This window comes from Centroberyx gerrardi, chromosome 10, assembly GCF_048128805.1.
Source record: "Centroberyx gerrardi isolate f3 chromosome 10, fCenGer3.hap1.cur.20231027, whole genome shotgun sequence".
Classification (NCBI taxonomy): domain Eukaryota; kingdom Metazoa; phylum Chordata; class Actinopteri; order Beryciformes; family Berycidae; genus Centroberyx; species Centroberyx gerrardi.
The window spans coordinates 1,462,610-1,481,067 of NC_136006.1; the positions used below are offsets into that span (position 1 = coordinate 1,462,610).

At 42.6% G+C, this 18,458-nt stretch overlaps 2 protein-coding genes across 2 annotated transcripts; both read right to left on the bottom strand.

Moving 5' to 3' along the window:
• LOC144539917 (trace amine-associated receptor 13c-like) lies at positions 1 to 1,215 on the bottom strand. The gene is made up of 2 exons (XM_078286246.1): positions 1,046 to 1,215; positions 1 to 820 (listed from the first exon to the last, which is right to left on the bottom strand). The coding sequence occupies exons 1-2, from the start codon at positions 1,213 to 1,215 to the stop codon at positions 1 to 3; spliced, it is 990 nt and encodes a 329-aa protein (XP_078142372.1).
• A 7,005-nt stretch (positions 1,216 to 8,220) lies between these two features.
• LOC144539904 (trace amine-associated receptor 13c-like) lies at positions 8,221 to 9,676 on the bottom strand. Its single transcript, XM_078286222.1, has 2 exons — positions 9,417 to 9,676; positions 8,221 to 9,037 (listed from the first exon to the last, which is right to left on the bottom strand). Exons 1-2 carry the CDS (start codon positions 9,590 to 9,592, stop codon positions 8,221 to 8,223), a joined length of 993 nt encoding a protein of 330 aa, XP_078142348.1. The 5' UTR covers positions 9,593 to 9,676.
• Between the last annotated feature and the right edge of the window lie 8,782 nt (positions 9,677 to 18,458).

Consider the following 18,458-nt stretch of genomic DNA (forward strand, 5'->3'; position numbering starts at 1 on the left):
CTACAGTATGTTGGCCTCACAGGAGTCAGGCTGCAGTATCTGAAGTGTAACAATGAGTTTAATAGATTTTCTAAACCAGGGGTAGAAAAAGGCATAGATCACAGGGTTTAAACAGGAGTTGAAATACAACAGCCAGATCACAAAAGCTGAAGACAAACTGCTATTTTCGGTCTCCTGCCCTGCCAGAGAGGGATAGTAATATGGACAGAAACACATTAGAAACACAGCAATGACAATACCAAGAGTCCTGGCTGCTTTCCTCTCAGATTTCTTAGCAGTTACAGTCACTGAATGCTGGAGTGTGACAGCCACAATGTGGGATCGCATGGCACGAGCCTGAGACACAGCCACCACAAATACTCTCATATACAGAACTATGATGACAGTTATGGGACTAATAAATGAGAAAACAAGGTCAACAGCTCCTGCAATGTAGTTTAGGTCAACTACACACTCTCCAACACAGGAATTATACCTGCCTAGTTGTCCTAGGTGATCATTTAGAATCAGACTGCTATAGAAAAAAGAGCAGATCCAACACAGACAAACACAGATTTTAACTCTTCTCTGAGTGACTTTGGTGGGGTAACACAGAGGGTCACAAATAGCCACATAGCGGTCGACTGATATGAGCACCATGTTTCCTACTGAGACACAGATGATGGTAAAGACAACAAAGAAAGACAAAGCACACATGAGGTCACCCAGGAACCAGCAGGACCCTCCAAGGAGGATTTCAGTCGGTATCAAGAGGAGGCCTGCGAGGAGGTCTGAGACAGCCAGGGAGAGGAGGAGGAGGTTGGTGGGGGTATGGAGCTGCCTGGAGAGAAACAGGAGCATTGTATTCATTAATATTTGCAGTATCAGTAGTATATCTAATCAGTAGATGTGGCAGATATCAGGCATTCTAACAATACAAAAGCATTGTTTAGCAACTTCTTTCTTCTCATCAAAGGCCAAGATGTGATAGTAACTCTCTTCTAGTCTATCAGCCATTTCTTTTGATACGTCTACCAGATTTATATATGACAAAATCAATGGCCACCTGTAGTGGGAGATGGAGATGATGACCAGCAGGTTGAGAGCCACAGTGAGAAGAGAGATGGAGAATGGCAGAATGTAGAGGAGCATGGCCGATGGACGCATCTGCTTCCTGCAGGAAGTGTTGAGGAGCTGTGGAAAGCAGAGTTCACCTCCTTCCAGGGTCTCCATCATCAGAGAGAGAGGAGGAGAGGAGAAGCTGCTGAGCTCTGGCAGCTTTCTGACCAAAGCTCTCTAACATACAGCTGATTTATCCCTCTCCTCCCTTTGCTTCCTTTCCTCCCATTCTGTCTCCTGAGACTGATGTCCCTCTTCCTTTCCATCATCCTCTTCATTATCTCTGCTGCTGTCACTCTACTTCCTCACCTCTTCTCTCGCCCCCCCCGGTCTTCTTTTCGCTCCTCCCTTCCCAATCCATCCTCCCTACTCATATCATTTTGCTCTCCCAATTCTAATGGTAATGGAAGTCAATCTGTGTAATGTCAATTTTTATGGACTATGGGCAGCGTTGCATATCTCCAATAAAATTGAAAACATACGCTGCAACTATGACAACAGCAGGCCATGTCAACAGGAAACGATGATAGAGGGAATTGCGTCCCAGAGCTGCTGCTGCAAGTCCTTCACCCTCTGGCCTCGACTCCTCCTGTGAGTGGCCCTTCTGATACAACACTAACACTTCTGACTGAGTGTCACTCAAAATGAAGGGGGAGTGCTTAGAGGGCGTAATGGGACGGGGGGATAGACATACACACAGAGGGAGGAATTTAGAATCCTGTCACTCAATCTCTGCTCTGACTACTAGAAGAGCAGCAAACCCACACCAATCCGCCCCTTAAACCTCTGTCCGAGAAACGCAAACTCAAAACTCAGAAATGCAAAGCCAAATTCCAGGAATGCATTTGTGCTTCAGTGCCATCTGCTGTACAAACCAAAAATGATGTGCTGTCCTCCGTACATCATTAGTCAGTCCCTCCAGGAACTTGCGATTTTGCGATCGCAATAATTAACGCAAATTCAAGAAATCTCTGCAATATTTGCGAGAGCTTGCAGTTTTGCAAAATTGCCGCAACTTTTCCGCATGAAATGGCCAAATCAACAGATCGCTTGTGATTTGGACCAATTGTCGCATTCGGTGTCGTGGTAACTTACGTCATCGCAGCGCGCATTCAGGTGGAAGATGAATAAAGCTCACCTGCCAACAAAAATGACTGCTATAGACCGTGCAAAACAAAAGAAAAGCAGCAAGAATCGAGGTGAGTGCAAAATTCAAGCTCTTGGAAGAGTTAATAGCTTAAACGGAGAGTGGGAGAGAATAGGGGGAGGCTGTGTGTGTGTGTGTGTGTGTGTGTGCGTGTGTGAGTGAGTGAGTGAGAGAGAGAGAAAACATTTTTTTTTTCCTTTGCTTGCAATTTTTCCCAATTCCCGCAATTTTACCGCAAAAAGAGCACATAAAACCCCGCAAATTGTATCACAATTTTTGAGAAAAGCTGCAGCAAAATCAAGCATTTTTGGCTGCAATAATCACAAAAAAACTCTGCGAAATCCTGGTGGGACTGATTAGTCATTTAACAGGCCCTCCTTCACTTCCCCTTGGCACTCGGTAATGCATAGCACCATGCATCACGCGAGTGGCCCCTTGCAGAGTAGGGAGGCGGAGTATGAGGGGGAGCAGAATATTTGAAATGGAATGCATTTGCCCTTAAGCAGGCCTAATAATAAATAATAATAATCAGTAATAAAACTTACACAGAACAATGAGTATAAAATATTGCAGATGAGTTCATTTCATAAATATGTCTAAATCCTCTAAATATTGTTTGTTTACTTACATTTATATACAGTATATCACCTGTTCGTGCACTGGAAATGACGGACGATCACAATGCATCCTGGGTAAGATACGCTTATGAAGTCTACATTGTTGTTGAGTAGCTCCCTCGGCCCTTGAAGGGTCGATCTCAGAAAGTTCACTTGAGTTACCAGAGTAATGGAACGGCACTTAAGATGGCCGACTAATGAAATGCACCGCATGTTGTTGGAATGCCCACGCTGTGCCCACACCCCCTTATCCAGCCTGCAGACATCCATACTTGGTGTTACATTAACCAAGTTGGGATCATGTTGGACAGTAACGTAAACTGCCCAGGCAAATGCATGTGCGGCGCAGATCAGGCAGCTGGACTGATCAGTACACCTGGTAGGGACAAGGCCATTTGAGGAGGGCACTACTGTTATCTACTTATCAGCTATCTTGGAGCCAAATTAGCTTAGCATCATGCATCACAGGCCCTGACACACCAAACCGACGTCAAAGAACCAGCGGCGACGAAGGCCGACTGTTGCATCGCCTCACGTCGCCTGCGTCTGGTCCAAAAAGTTGCACTTGAACACACCGCAAAGACTACAGCCGACGGCCAACTAGCACGTACGTTCTGCGCCTGCGTGAGGGGAAATAACCATATGTCTGATAAGAAGTTGCAAATGGCACTGGCGTTGTCAGCCCTTGGTCTTTTGGTTGTGGAAGAAGAAAGGAAGAGGCGGAGGCGAAAAATAAGGAGAAACCGCACTAAATGGGTGAAATCATGAATACTCCAGCGACAGGCTCAAGGGGCTTTCCCGAACCTGTGTCGAGAGCTGGAGATAAATGAAACCTCCGATTTGAAAAATTTCGCTCGGCTCTTTCCTGTTCAGTTCCACATGTTGAAGGAATTTATCAGTCCAATCATCCAGAGGCAAAACAACGAACTACCAATCAGAGTGATCTCTCTCACCGACGGGCTCCGACGCCGATTCAACACGCTCAATCGGCCGAAAAGCCGCCGACAGGGTCCGACTAGTGCCGACGATGCGGGACACACCGCAAAAACTAGGGACACCGACGCCTGGTGTGTCAGGGCCTTAAGACGATGCCCCCACCCTGAGTCTCATCTCCCTGGGTTCCTTCAATTCACCCAACATTACAAATTACAATAAACTGTTTAAACTGGATTCCATTGAGGCGTGGTCTTTGTTAAAGGGAGCTTATAGTGTGCAGACTATACTTTTGTTATTTCAGGGCAAATCAGTGATATAAATGATGAGTAAATCCTGGCTAGCCCTGTTTGTCCCTGTTGTGGAACCTGAGCACATTAAAAGTCCCATATTGTGTAATTGTGGGATTTCCCTTGATTATAAAGGAGTTGGATGGTTTATCTAAACATGGTGAAAGTATCAAAACGCACGGTCGCCAACTAAATCCACACAATCCATATTAGAAAAGCGAGCCTCTAAACGAGCCGTTTGGACTTCCGTAACTTTGTGGCGTCACAAAGGTTCGCTCATTATCATTTTTGTGAGAAATAATAGACTAACAAAGTGTTTTTTTCAAAGCGGTTGAGCGGGTGTCATTGTTTATTACCGGAGAGTTTTCCCTACCTCTTGCTCTTGAGCTCAAAGCAGAATTATCAGTGCTCATCATTGCATTGTATCGGCCACCAAGATATTCATCGCTGTTTCTGCAGGAATTCTCAGAGCTGATCTCACTTGGTATCACTAGATATGATAGATTAATCCTGAATGGAGACCTGAATATTCATATCAACAAAAAGAATGACTCCAAAGCTATGGAGCTTGTGAATTTACTGGACAGCTTTGAACTTACCCAACATGCAAATGAAGCCACTCATCAGCATGGTAACATTCTAGACTTGGTATTAACAACAGGGTTAAACACTGACAATGTTTCAGTATTAGAATTACCTATTTCTGACCATCACTGTGTGTTTTTTGATGCCAGCCTAATCTTAACAAAGACTAAAAGGGATTTTTTGGTTCAAAAGAGATTCCTAGATAGCAAGGCTGAAGCAAAGTTCTCTAATGTTATGAAATCATTTGAGTCATACAGAATTGACTGCTCTTTAAATGAGATGGTTGAAAATTTCAACAATACCTTCAATACCGTCATCTGCTTTAAATACTGTTGCTCCACTAAAGGTTAAAAAGAGGTCGACTGACAGAATCTCCCCATGGTTAAACAATAACAGTGTTAATGAGATTAAGAGAATCTGTCGAGCAGCTGAAAGAAAATGGAGGAAAACCAGGCTCACAGTTCACTGTAATAAATACAAAGAAGCCATGACTGTCTATAACAAAGCAATACGTCTAGCAAGAAAGGATTACTTTTCTAAGATTATTACAGAGAATGCTGGAAACTCTAGAATATTGACCAGCTACTCAACACTGCCCCCACCCGTCCGCAGTCCTCTGCATCAAATTGTGAAGAACTTGCATTGTTCTTCAATAACAAAATAACTTCAATTAGAACCAGCATTGCTGCTGATGTAAACACAGATAACCTCAGCAAACCCTGTAAAGAAGATGTAACCATGGGAAAATTCACTTGTATTACATTAACTGAGCTTTGCAAGACTGTCACAGAGTGTAACTCCTCCTCCTCATGTATTGACCCTGTACCTACAGCATTTTTTAAGCGGGTGTTCGATAGTGTTTCAAGTCATGTCCTGAAGATTATAAATACATCCCTTCAAACAGGCATCTTCCCAGATGCATTCAAAACAGCTGTTGTAAAACCCTTACTAAAGAAACCCAACCTAGATGGTAATGCACTGACGAGCTATAGGCCGATATCCAACCTTCCATTCATTAGTAAGATACTTGAAAAGGTAGTTTCAGTGCAAATAAACTCCTTTCTTAAAGAAAATAATATGCTGGAGGAATTTCAATCAGGCTTTAGAACATACCACAGCACTGAAACTGCTCTTACTAAAATAATCAGCGACCTCAGACTAAATTCTGATGAAAATAAGGCCTCGATTCTTGTCCTCTTGGACCTAAGTGCAGCGTTTGATACGATTGACCATGATATCTTAATCAATCGTCTTGAAAAGTTGGTTGGTCTTTCTGACTGTGTGTTAAACTGGTTCAAAACATACATCAAAGGGATAAAGTTTTACGTCAGTCTTGGAGATCATGTGTCTGAGAAACATGACATCTGTTTTGGGGTTGCACAAGGGAGCTGCCTTGGTCCATTATTATTCTCACTATACATGCTGCCACTTGGTGACATCATTAGAGAGCACGATGCATGTTTCCATAGTTATGCGGATGACACGCAACTGTACATCTCTGCTGAACCAAATGATGCTGCAGCTATAAACTCCATTACTACTTGTCTTTTGGCAATAAATAAATGGATGAGCAAAATTTTTTAAAAGTTAAATGAGGACAAAACTGAAATCCTACTAGTCGGCCCTAAAACAAAAAGAGAAATGCTGTTTAATAATCTGGGAACATTGACTCCCTGGATTAAATCTGAGGTTACAAGTCTTGGTGTTATCCTAGATTCAGATCTAAGCTTCAAGTCCCACATTAACAAGGTGACGAAAACACCATTTTTCCACCTTAGAAACATAGGTAAAGTACGGCCATTTATAAATCAAAAAGATGCTGAAAAACTGATTCATGCCTTTATTTCAAGCGGACTCAATTACTGTAACGCACTTTTTACCGGTCTCCCGAAAAAAAACACTGAGAGACTTCAGCTCATTCAAAACTCTGCAGCTCGGCTATTAACCAGAACGAAGAGGAGAGAGCACATTAGTCCAGCTTTAGCTGCTCTACACTGGCTTCCTGTAACATTTAGAATTGATTTTAAGGTCCTCCTCCTTATATACAAAGCCCTTATTGGGCTAGGACCAAGCTACATTGCTAACTCCCTTGTTCACTACCTGCCTTCAAGAACACTGCGATCATCTGCTGCTGCTTTATTGGAGGTTTCCAGCAACAGCCAAAAGAAAATCGGGGATGCGGCCTTTGTCAATTACGCCCCAAATCTATGGAACACACTACCTATAGATATCAGGGAAGCCAGCTCGCTAAATATTTTTAAAAGAAAGCTAAAAACTTATCTCTTCACTTTAGCCTTTAACTAGCTATGACTTTTCCTTAAACTTTTTTTTTTTTTCTTTGCACTTATGCACTGCTGCACTTCTTTTAAAATGTTGTATTTTACTTGATTTTATGCATCCTATGTACTCTATTTTTTAACTTTATTTTTTATTATTATTATTCAGTGGGTTTTATTTTCCATCTTATGTTATGCATTCCTCATATTTTTACTATTATTATTCAGTGGGTTTTATTTTTCATCTTATGTTATGCTCATTCTATGTCTATTTTCATGTGAAGATGTATTTTATGTATTCTATTCTCCTCTTTATCTTATTTTCACTATCATTATCAAGTTTTATGTGAAGCACTTTGTGCATGTGATTTCTTTGTTGTAAAGCACTTTGAGCTGCATTTCTTGTATGAAAGGTGCTACACAAATAAAGTTTATTATTATTATTATTATTACCTGTAGCTGCCGGGCCGCGGTGTCTCATGTTTCACTCACTTCACAGTTAGCCAATCAGAACAGAGGGGTCGTTAATATTAATGAGCCTTAAAGACACAGCAACAGAAACAGCCTGTTCTTGGCAAGGTAAAAATGGATTGAGAGTGTTTTTGGTACATGACACCACACAAACAGCTTTGAATGGATCTCAAGACATAAAATAAAACACTGGAAAGTGTAGAATATGGGACCTTTAAAAGATCAATGTGTACTATTTCTGAAGCATAATATGACTAGTAAATATCAGCTGGCTTTGCTCAATGGTAGTGAATGAAACAAAGAGAACAGTTCACGGTCCATCGCTGCAGAGATTTCTGTATTCAAACACAGGAGCAGGTTAGTCTGTGTTGTTGGAGACTGTTGGAGATTGTCTTAGCCCTCCTGGGTGTGTATTGGAGAGCAGCATGCTCTACAAACAATAAAGCTTTACAGTGAAGTAAATCACAAAACCTTTCACACAATCAATTTTCATGATGGTAAAAGCCATGAAAATAAGGCCCAGGCAGAAAATCTACAGAATTATCCTTTAAGGTGAATGCCAACATGAGCAATGAAAGGATAGCAGGGTATATTCTAGATTTGACACTGACAATGTCCAGCAGAGGTAGACACAGATTGTCTGATAAACATCTTGTTTTTTAAAGATTTATATCAAGTACAGAATATATGAAAAAAGAAAAAACATGTTTTGGAGCATGTTTTTTTTTGTTTTGTTTTTGTGCAGACTTCTGGCATTTTCTCCTTGACAGAAGGGCTCCTTTAAATCCCTCCACAGCCTCTCTTTACAGTATGTTGGCCTGACAGGAGTCAGACTGCAGTATCTGAAGTGTAACAATCAGTTTAATAGATTTTCTAAACCAGGGGTAGAAAAAGGCATAGATCACAGGGTTTAAACAAGAGTTAACATAGACCAGAGAGACCAGAAAGATCTCAGAAGAAGCACTGGCCATGTTGTCCTGGGCTGTGAGAGTGACACAGTAATATGGACAGAAACACATTAGAAACACAGCAATGACAATACCAAGAGTCCTGGCTGCTTTCCTCTCAGATTTCTTAGCAGTTACAGTCACTGAACGCTGGAGTGTGACAGCCACAATGTGGGATCGCATGGCACGAGCCTGAGACACAGCCACCACAAATACTCTCATATACAGAACTATGATGACAGTTATGGGAACAATAAAGGTGAAAACAAGCTCAACAGCTCCTGCAATGTAGTTAATGACAACCACACACTCTCCAATACAGGAATTATACCCGCCTGGTTGTCCCAGGAAATCCTTTTGAATCAGACTGCTATAGAAAAAAGAACAGACCCAACACAGACAAACACATATTTTAACTCTTCTCTGAGTGATTTTGGTGGGGTAACACAGAGGGTCACAAATAGCCACATAGCGGTCGACTGATATGAGCACCATGTTTCCTACTGAGGCAGAGATGATGATAAAGACAGCGAAGAAGGACAAAGCACACATGAGGTCACCCAGTAACCAGCAGGACCCCACAAGGAGGATTTCAACTGGCATCAGGAGGCCTGTGAGGAAGTCTGAGACAGCCAGGGAGAGGAGGAGGAGGTTGGTGGGGGTGTGGAGCTGCCTGGAGAGAAAAAGGAGCATTATAGCAGATATGAAGTATCATTAAATACAAAGAAGCATTATTTAGCAATCTGACTGTTCTCATCAAAGGCCAAGATATAACAGTATCTTTGTTCTAGTCCATGAGCAATTTCTTTTTGTAAAAGTGTATAAAAAGAGCAAGCATTATATTCATTAATATTTGTAGTATCAGTAGTATATCTCATCACAAGATATAGCAGATATCAAGCATTATGAAAATACAAAAGCATTATTTAGCAACTTCTCTCTTCCCATCAATGGCCAAGATGTGACAGTACCTCTATTCTAGTCTTTGAGCCATTTGTTTTTATAAGTCTACCAGTTCTATAAAGATTTGTATATGCCAAATCAATGGCCACCTAAAGTGGGAGATGGAGATGATGACCAGCAGGTTGAGAGCCACAGTGAGCAGAGAGATGGAGGACAGCAGAATGTAGAGGAGCATGGCCTCAGAGTGAGGACGCATCTGCTTCCTGCAGGAAGTGTTGAGGAGCTGTGGAAAGCAGAGTTCACCTCCTTCCAGGGTCTCCATCATCAGAGAGAGAGGAGGAGAGGAGAAGCTGCTGAGGTCTGGCAGCTTTCTGACCAAAGCTCTCTATCATACAGATGATTTATCTCTCTTTTCGCCTTTTTGCCCCCCCGCCCTCCCTCTCTTTTTCTGATGTCCCTCCCTTCCTCTGCATCATCCTTTTCATCATCATCACTCTCTGCTGTCCTTTCTCTTGTCTTCCTCTGTCTTCTTCCCCCTTGTCTCCTTTCCTCTCTCCTCCTTCCTTCCTCCCTCCTTACCCATCTGTTGGCTGTCTTATTTCACCCACCCCTCCCATCACACTTCTCTAGCTCCTCCATTTTTCAGTCTTCCACCTGGTCACCTCTGTTTTCAGTTTCAGAGACTGATGTCCCTCCTCTTCACCTTCATCACCTTTAACACCTTCAACACCTTCAATACTCCCTTTGCTTCCCTCTCTCTCTCTCTCTCTCTCTCTCTCTCTCACTCTCTCTCTCTCTCTTCGCTTTATTGGCATGAAAGTCTACAAACAATGTTGCCAAAGCATCAACATAAATATCAATTTTATATTATATTCCCTGCCCTGTGTATCAGCCTAAGTGTGTGTGTGTGTGTGTGTGTGTGTGTGTGTGTGTATATCTGTGTGTGTGTGTCAGTGCCTCGACAGAGGATCTGGGTTGCTGTGTATTCAGCTCCTGTACCCTGACCCTCCACTGCAGAGTGAGTATCAATAAACTATGTGAAGGAATGAATGTATGTTTAGCAACTAGGGTTACACACATTTGATATACAATACAGAGTATATTGGTCACTCACTGTTCCTCAGGTTGTGACAAGTTGCTACAAACTGTGCAGCCAGGTCTGCTGTATTTCCTTCTGCTAGTACAATTTGTAGCTTCGATTGATCATCAAGCTCTTGGAAGTGGGGGACTTGGGAGCTGAACCTGTTTAAGTAGATATCTCTGGCTGAGTTACATTTTTCACATTGTAGGAGAAAGTGCATCTCTGTCTCAACCTCACCTGTCGAACAGTGACCACATATTCTGTTTTGTTTGGTTGCCAATATTTCTTATGTCGATTGCCAGTAAAGAGATGCTAATTCATATTCTCTGTTTATAGGGCTAGATAACATTCTAATTTCCTTTGACTTTTGGTTTCTTTTTTCCAATGTTCCAAATAGGTCTCTTTGCATTGTTTTATAATTTGGTTTACACAAATTGGTGTTTGTAAAGCAGTGTTGGTCTGAGCCTGGTCAAGGCATGACTTGAGGGGGAGTGGTTAGTCTCAGTATCTTCTCTTTTCTGGATTCAGCTCTTGGGTTTGGAGGGCTTTGGAGTGGAGGCTGTCTGGGGAACTGGATTTAAGTTGATTAGAAAATCTTAGTGCATCTGCATAGAGCAGGAATTTGATTTCATGGCCCGGGGCCATGTTTAGGTCCAGCTGCATTGCAAATTCATTTATATAGATATTGAATAGCATTGGACTCAGATTGCAGTCCTGGCGGACACTTCTCCTCTGGGCAAAGAACTCAGTGTGTTTGTCTCCAATCTTCACACTGTATCTACTTTTCATATACTTTACATACATTTAATAAGGTGGTATACTTTGCCACCTATACCACATTGAAGAAGTCAGTAATAGAGGCCTTCGTGCCAAATTGAATCAAAGGCTTTTCTAAAACCAATAAAGCAAGCAAATATTTTGTCTTTTTTTTTGGCGTACATGTTTTTGAATGAGCATGTGAAGGGTATAAATATGGTCGGTGGTACGATGTTTGGGGAAACAGACAATTTGATTTTTACTAAGAATATTCAAGGAGATTTGAAATTCTAGTGTTTATAATAATGCAGTAGCTTTCCCAGACAATTGCTGACACAGATTCTGCAGTAGTTATTGGGGTCCAGTTTGTACCCACAATTAAAGATGGGGCAAATAAGGCCTTGGCACCAGATGTCAGGAAAACAGCCTGAACTCAGTATAATGTTGAGCAGTTTGAGCACTGCATCCTGCATGTTGGGTGTGCAGTTTTTTTCATTCCTTATGTTGTCTGGACCAGCTGTCTAACTTCCCATCTGCAAACAGTCTTGTCACTGTCTTGGATGAGACCAATGACTGTTGTCTCATCTGCAAACTTCAGTTTAACAGAGGGGTCCTTGGAGGTGCAGTCATTTGTATACAGGTAGAAGAGCAGTGGGGAGAGCACGGATCCCTGGGGGGCACCAGTGCTGATTGTCAGGGTGCCGGATGTGAGTTTCCCCAGCCTCACCGGCCTTCTCCTACCTGTCAGAAAGTTGGTGATCCACTGACAGATGGAGGCAGCCACAAAGAGTTGAAGGAGTTTAGTGTGCAGCAGTTCCGGGATGATTGTGTTAAACGCTGAGCTGAAGTCCAAAAACAAGAGCCTAGTGTAGGACCCTGGGGAGTCAAAATGTTGGAGGATGTAGTGTAGGCCCATATTGATTGCATCATCCACAGACCTAATGGCTCAATAGGAAAACTGCACTCTCCTCCAACTGGGACTTGAGTTGAGTGACTTCTCCGGGTTATCAAATGGTCACCCTCCTTCATCGATGCTTTGTCAATTAGCCCATGACATCTCGGGGGGGCTCGACGGCAGACCCAGCGTCCTGGGACTACCCCCTCCGTCCACCACTTAACTCAAGTCACCACATTGGCTTTGCCACTGCTCGCCTGTCTTCACCCAGATCCACCGGGATGCTGCTTCCCCCTACTTGCTGATGTCAGCTATAAGCTTCCTCCTAGCTGAGCCTTTGACCCCAAGCAGCGCCAGGGTTTTCCAGAGTGATTGCCCTGTGAAGCCCCTGCAGCCGACTTCAACCGACAGATTCCAGGCCTTCCACCCCTTCTGCTGGCCCTCGAAGATGAGGGACTGATATTTCTTGAGCTTCCGCTCGTGTGCCTCCTCTATCCTCTCTTCCCAGGGCACTGTCAGCTCGAGAAGGACCACCTGCTTGGTACCTCTGGACCAGAGGACAATGTCTGGTCTGAGGCTTGTGTGGGTTATCTCCTCTGGGAATTTGAGCTGCTTCTTGAGGTCTGCCCGCATCTTCCAGTCGCCTGCCGTGGCCAGGAAACCTTTGTTCCTCGTCTCCATTGCAACACTCTCCCCTGGCCTGAGAAAGTGAATGAAATGGGGGCCATTAGAAAGTTGTTTCCCGCTTGTTCCAATCCCGTGGCCAACTTGGTCAAAATCAGGTTGTGTCGCCACCAGAACTTTCTATCCGCCAGACTTGATTGGCAAGAGGAAAGAATGTGCAATCATTTGGCTTCAGAACAGATTATGCTGCATGAGCCGTTTGGAGTAAGTTTATAGTCATTTGTTGCCCTTTTTAAAACTGTAAAAAAATGCCAGTTCGCTTCAACTGTTTTGGAGAAGGCTGACATGGAGCTGCACTAGCTAACTCGCTGTGTGTTAAGTGGACATACAAACTTCACTGGTGTTTTGACTGACATGAGGGTGAGTAAATAATGACAAAATGTTTCCTTTTGGGTGAACTTCTCCTTTACAATATGACACAGATTCTGCTAGCCTGAGTTTGTCAGGCAGGCTGTTCCAGAACAGGGGCTCCAACTGCAAAAGCCCAGTCACCTTTAGTTTTAAGCCAGACAGGAGTAGATGGAGTTACAGTAATCCAAGCATAATGAAATAAAGGCAAAGATTTATTTTCCGGGATCAGCAGAGGAGAGCCAGGATCTGATTTTAGAGATGTTTTTAGCTGGAGAGAAAATGAACAACCCTCTTTACCTGTTTAGCTCTGAATCAAATACTACTCCCAAAATGTATAGCCTTGGGTTTAATGATACACAGAAAAGTAAAGATGCTGGTTGCGCTCAGATGAAGATCAAGATTTGTTTCCTCTGTCAAGAGACTCGGGGCTACTCAAAAAACATTTCCGGATAAAGCCCCGGTGCGACATGTTTATCGGTTAAATTACCTATGCCACCAACTTCACATACCACAGGTGACCTACTGTTAAGGTTTGCAGGACAGAAGAAGATGTAGATTTCTGTAAATTGACGACAAAGAGTGTGGCTCTGTGTGAGATCCAATATGACATTATCAGTGTATGAGACTGAATGTGGCATTTAGCCCATAGGCTAGAGGCCATCTTTTAGTCAGAGATGCCCTCTAGAGGCCATCTCATGAAGCGACATGTCTGACTGACTGACTGACTGACTGACTGACTGACTGAATGCATGACCTGAATTTGCATTATGATACCCTTGGCTGCGCCATGGGAAAAATGGGAAAATAATTCTGCACACTGCAAATAAAAGGGTGATCAGTACCAGTGAGCCCAATTTTCTAAGCAATTGAGCAGAATGATCATCATTGTCAAAGGCAGCTCCAAGGTTTAACAGAATTGAAATATTTCAAAAATGTTATTGGACTTAATGAAAGAAAATAGCAGCAGTGAACTAAGCCTGGAAGTGTCCAGGGAAAGAAGATTCTGAAACAAGGGAGCTGAGTGGACCCAGATGCAGAGAAGAGGCTGGAGACAGTAGTAAGTAAACTTAAAGAAGTCTTTACTGGCAGAGTCTTAGGCACAGTTCAAAAAGCTTGGTCTAGTGGTCTTAATACAAAGTGTGCTAGAAAATCAAGACAGAGCAACTAAAGAAAAACATCACAGCAGCAGCAGCAGCAGCAGTAACTCAAGATTCTATGCCATCCACTAGCTTGTCTGACTCTCCCTAAACTCACCAGTAATTTTACCACTTGCTGGTCCCATGAGAGCCCTGAGACCCCAGATTTCTTGTAAAGGTACAAAATCAGTGGGACACCGAAACCCTCTTAGACTGAGGTATTATGGTCACCCTCATAAGACCTGAATTCACCCCTAAGCCAGAAACCCCCATCCAGGTCTCTGGTCCTGCTTCCTGCATCTGCAGACCACACAAGGAACATTCATTCAACAGTCAGTGTGGTAGATAAACTGACGGCCTTAGTGTTGGTAGGGCAGGACTGTCCCATCTTCCATCACCTCTGGGCTCCCAGAGATATCTGCCACCAACACCGCAAATAGACTCCTCAGAACAAAAGTCAGAGATACCCGGCATGGACCCGGACTCACAAGAAAAGGAAGAACAGACCAGCATCCCCCACGGACAGCACATGGTTATCAATCAATCAATCAATCAATCAATCAATTAATATGCAACAGGTGCAGCAGGCCCAAGCCAAGATATACAACCAGGGAGCCAAAGTCTGTGAATTTCAACTCAGAAAACTTGTCATAGTCCTGATCCCCACCTCAAATTCCTAGCTAAGTGGCAGGGCCCCTATGAGATTCTGGAATGAGGGCGGTGCATTTGCCAGGTCTGGACAACCTAGTGGATGGCCCAAGAGCATTGGAGTGGAGACTCGACCCCAGGGTGGTCAGTGAGATTTGACGCCACTTCGGGAAGATAGAGCCCCAACCTGTTTGCCTCCAGGGAGTCGAATCAGTGATCTCTGTTCTTCTCTCTGGAGAGAGATGACCCTCCATTGCTCTGTGCTTCTCCCACCTTCAGCCTCCTTCCACTGTTCCTTCAGAGAGTGCGGATAGAAGATGTGAGATTTATCCTCATGGCTTTGAGCTGGCCCCAGATGGTGTGGTTCTTGGAAATCCCACCTCTTCTGGATGGAACATTTGGGAACTCCTGGCCTAACGGGACCTGCTCTTGCAGGCACATTCCAGAAGTTATTCCACCCCTTTCCTCAGGCGCTCAAGATCTGGGCTTGGCTGATGGTGATTACAGCCTGATTTCCCAATTTCCTCAATGGTATCCAGAGGAGCATGGCCTGTAGCAGGGGGTCTCTAATCCCAGTTTGGGATGAGACCAGGATCCTGGACTCTTGTGTCCCCTTTGAGCCCCTCGAGTCAGTGGATGTGAAGGGGCTGGCACTTAAGGTAGTCACCTTGGTGGCAGTAACATTGGCCAGAAGGGTGGGTGAGCTGCAAGTCCAGTCAGTCTGTGGGGTCTCTAGGCAGATTCCCACCATATGGCATAAGGGTCCTATGATGGAATGAGTCCTGTGCTGAGATGACAGCGCACCGTCTCACAGTGCCCACTGTGACGACCCCCCTCTGTCTACTGGTCCTGCCTTGTGTTTTTTCCCTTTTCAGGAGGGGAGCTGGTGGACAGAGTTGGGGGATGCCCTGGGTTTTGTTTTGTTTTGTCTTTCCACATCACCCAACACCGCACACCATACTTTCCACTCATCCATGCACCCCACTTCACCGCTGATGCTGCTGATCTACACATTCCATTATTTAGATGGTTGTGTTCAGTTATATTCTTTATAATAAATTAATTTGGGCATTTTGAAGTTGTGCATGGTCTCCCTCATTGTTACCTCCTTGTGCCAGGATGTAACACAGCCAACTGGGGGCAGGTAAATAATGTACATTGGAGAGTAGTACTGTGATGTACACAGTCCAATTGTATTCACATATATACTTTGGTTGAATTGTATGCACCTTGTATCTGTAAGAACCTGCACCTCAAGCTCGAGGTCATTTGGAGATGTGTTTCATAAAAGACATCAGTAGCACTTACATTACATTACATTACAGTAAACAAAGTACAGGGTAATATCTGATAATAACTGATAATAGTACCTATTTATTATAATGTGTCATTTCTCAGTCAAATGCCAGTAATTTCTGGTGATAATGAGTAATTATTAGCATGACAACAGTAAGTTGTGTAATCATTACTGAATAGTTACTGTGTAATACCTTGGAAACATTTGTTTCCTGGCCCTTTATTCCTTCTTTCCTAAATGGAACTTCCATATTCTAGTTCAGAAGATGGATCAACTCAACAACAAGTCAACAACATGTTCAGTACATGCGGTGTTCATTGCGTTATAACACAGTGGTTCTGCTGCAGTGCTTATTTAAACTATGACAGGGATAGCTCAAGCCAGAAACATTGCTAAACTTAAAACTAAAACTTAAAGTAACCAGATTCACTGATTAGTTTCACAGATTCACTGTCCAGTCTAGATTTGCAAACTTGAATAATTCTCTCTCTAAGATTAACTGTCCAACACCATTAGAATAACATGTAAATTCTATTTTAGGTCTATTTTTGTTTAAGAACCAAAATGTAGTCAGATTTCTGTTCCACTTTCCCCAGTCCAAATAAAAGTTCTGCAACCAGTTTGTTGAGCAGTTATTGTTGAAAACAAGCATCCTGGGTGAGACGACTATGGGACATCTACAAAACCACATATAACCAGTCTTGTCTTTGCTACATTGACATATTAGCTAGCAGTTAACCTTGGTGGCCTTTACCTTCATAGAATTATAAGCATTCTGGTTAAATCTAGGCTATACTCCTCTCAGACAAAATGACGAAACATCACGCCTTCTGACATTTATAGATCCTCTGTTTAAGGCAAGGTTTACTAGCCCAGTGTTGTGGGAAAATTGCAATGTTCTGGAGAAATTGTTCTAATTTTGCTCAAACCATTTGTGGTGTTAGGTTGCCATACTCTTCCCAAGTGCCTGCACTGTAAGGCAGGAGGTACTAGGAGCCTGAGTTTGAAAATTACAACAGAATGTTACGGATTACTCTTTAAACTAGTAATCACTAATCTCTAGTGGATTACATCTTGAATGTAAACTTTCCAAACGTGGATATGTGCTACATTGGCCTGGAAGTGCAAAGCATAACCACATTTCACAAAACAATTTAACAAATTAGAAAACAATTAGCATTTCACAAAATAATTTTCATGTAAAAAACAAAAAACAAAACAGAAAACAAATAAAATGAAATAACAAATAAACTGCCTTCCATGTACACAGTAGGCCTACTTGTCAATAACTGACTGACTGACTGATTGACTGACTGCCGTGCAGGTTATATTTTAGATGTAGTACTAATAAACAGGAGAGGGACACACAGGACACAGACTGTCTCATAGAGACCATGATTTCTGAAGCTTTACTTCATTATGATTTATTAAAATTGTGCACCTTGTGTCTGATTTTATGAGTGTATCCATATGGGACAAAAATATGAACAATGATGCTGTAATCTTCTGCCTTGTGTGTTTACCTAAAAACATTTGATGGGGCTTAAGACTGTGACTGGATTGAGAAAAATGATTAAATAAATAAAATACAGCAAACATTGAAATAAGAATAGAATACTTCTTTCTTAACCAATATTTCTTCCAGACAAAAAGTGCTATTAGAGGCATACAATCTAACACCACATATTTCATAAAACTCAACAGTTGCTATCCTTCTCCATGCTCAGGCAGAGTGGGGTTTGCCAAGGCAGTTCCAACTCTGGGCCCTTCAGCTGGGAGATGAACTCACTAACCACAAGGCTATCCTTCCCCCAATGAAAAGATCAAAAGCACATGGTCTTTATCTAAAACTGTAAGCCCTGTTTGAGAGAAAAGAAAGGACTAACTCTTAATATTTGTAACTTTTAAAATGTAAAGATGCCATACTTGCTGTGATATACATATGCAATGTCGAATTCACAGCTTACATGAAACTGGGTTCTTGCCTAAAACATTTCATGGTGCTTGCAACTGTGATTTGGATAATGGAAACAACAAAACAGAAGAAAATGAATACAGCAATCAAAGAACGACTCCAATTAGAACACAATTATCTAACCAAAAGCTGAATAGGAGTTATATGAATTCAAAGGCAGAGCCAGTCCTGTAACTGAAAAGACACAGGTTTGATATCTGCAGCCAATGTGTGTCCATATACAGCCATATACCTTGTCCAAGTGTCCTTGAGCAAGATACTGAACCTATAACAGTTCACTTATTGTAGCAGCTATGGATAAGAGTGTCACCTAAATGGCCAAAATGTTAAAGGATAATTCCAGTTATGGAAATCTACAGTATATCTCT

Bases quoted from the DNA above. Each gene is read 5' to 3' on its own strand.
- LOC144539904 (XM_078286222.1), bottom strand. From the start codon at position 9,592: ATGATGGAGACCCTGGAAGGAGGTGAACTCTGCTTTCCACAGCTCCTC. The intron at 9,038-9,416 runs GTGGCCATTGAT...TTTTCTCTCCAG, and splicing joins ATCTCCATCTCCCACTTTAG to GCAGCTCCACACCCCCACCA.
- LOC144539917 (XM_078286246.1), bottom strand. From the start codon at position 1,215: ATGATGGAGACCCTGGAAGGAGGTGAACTCTGCTTTCCACAGCTCCTC. The intron at 821-1,045 runs GTGGCCATTGAT...GTTTCTCTCCAG, and splicing joins ATCTCCATCTCCCACTACAG to GCAGCTCCATACCCCCACCA.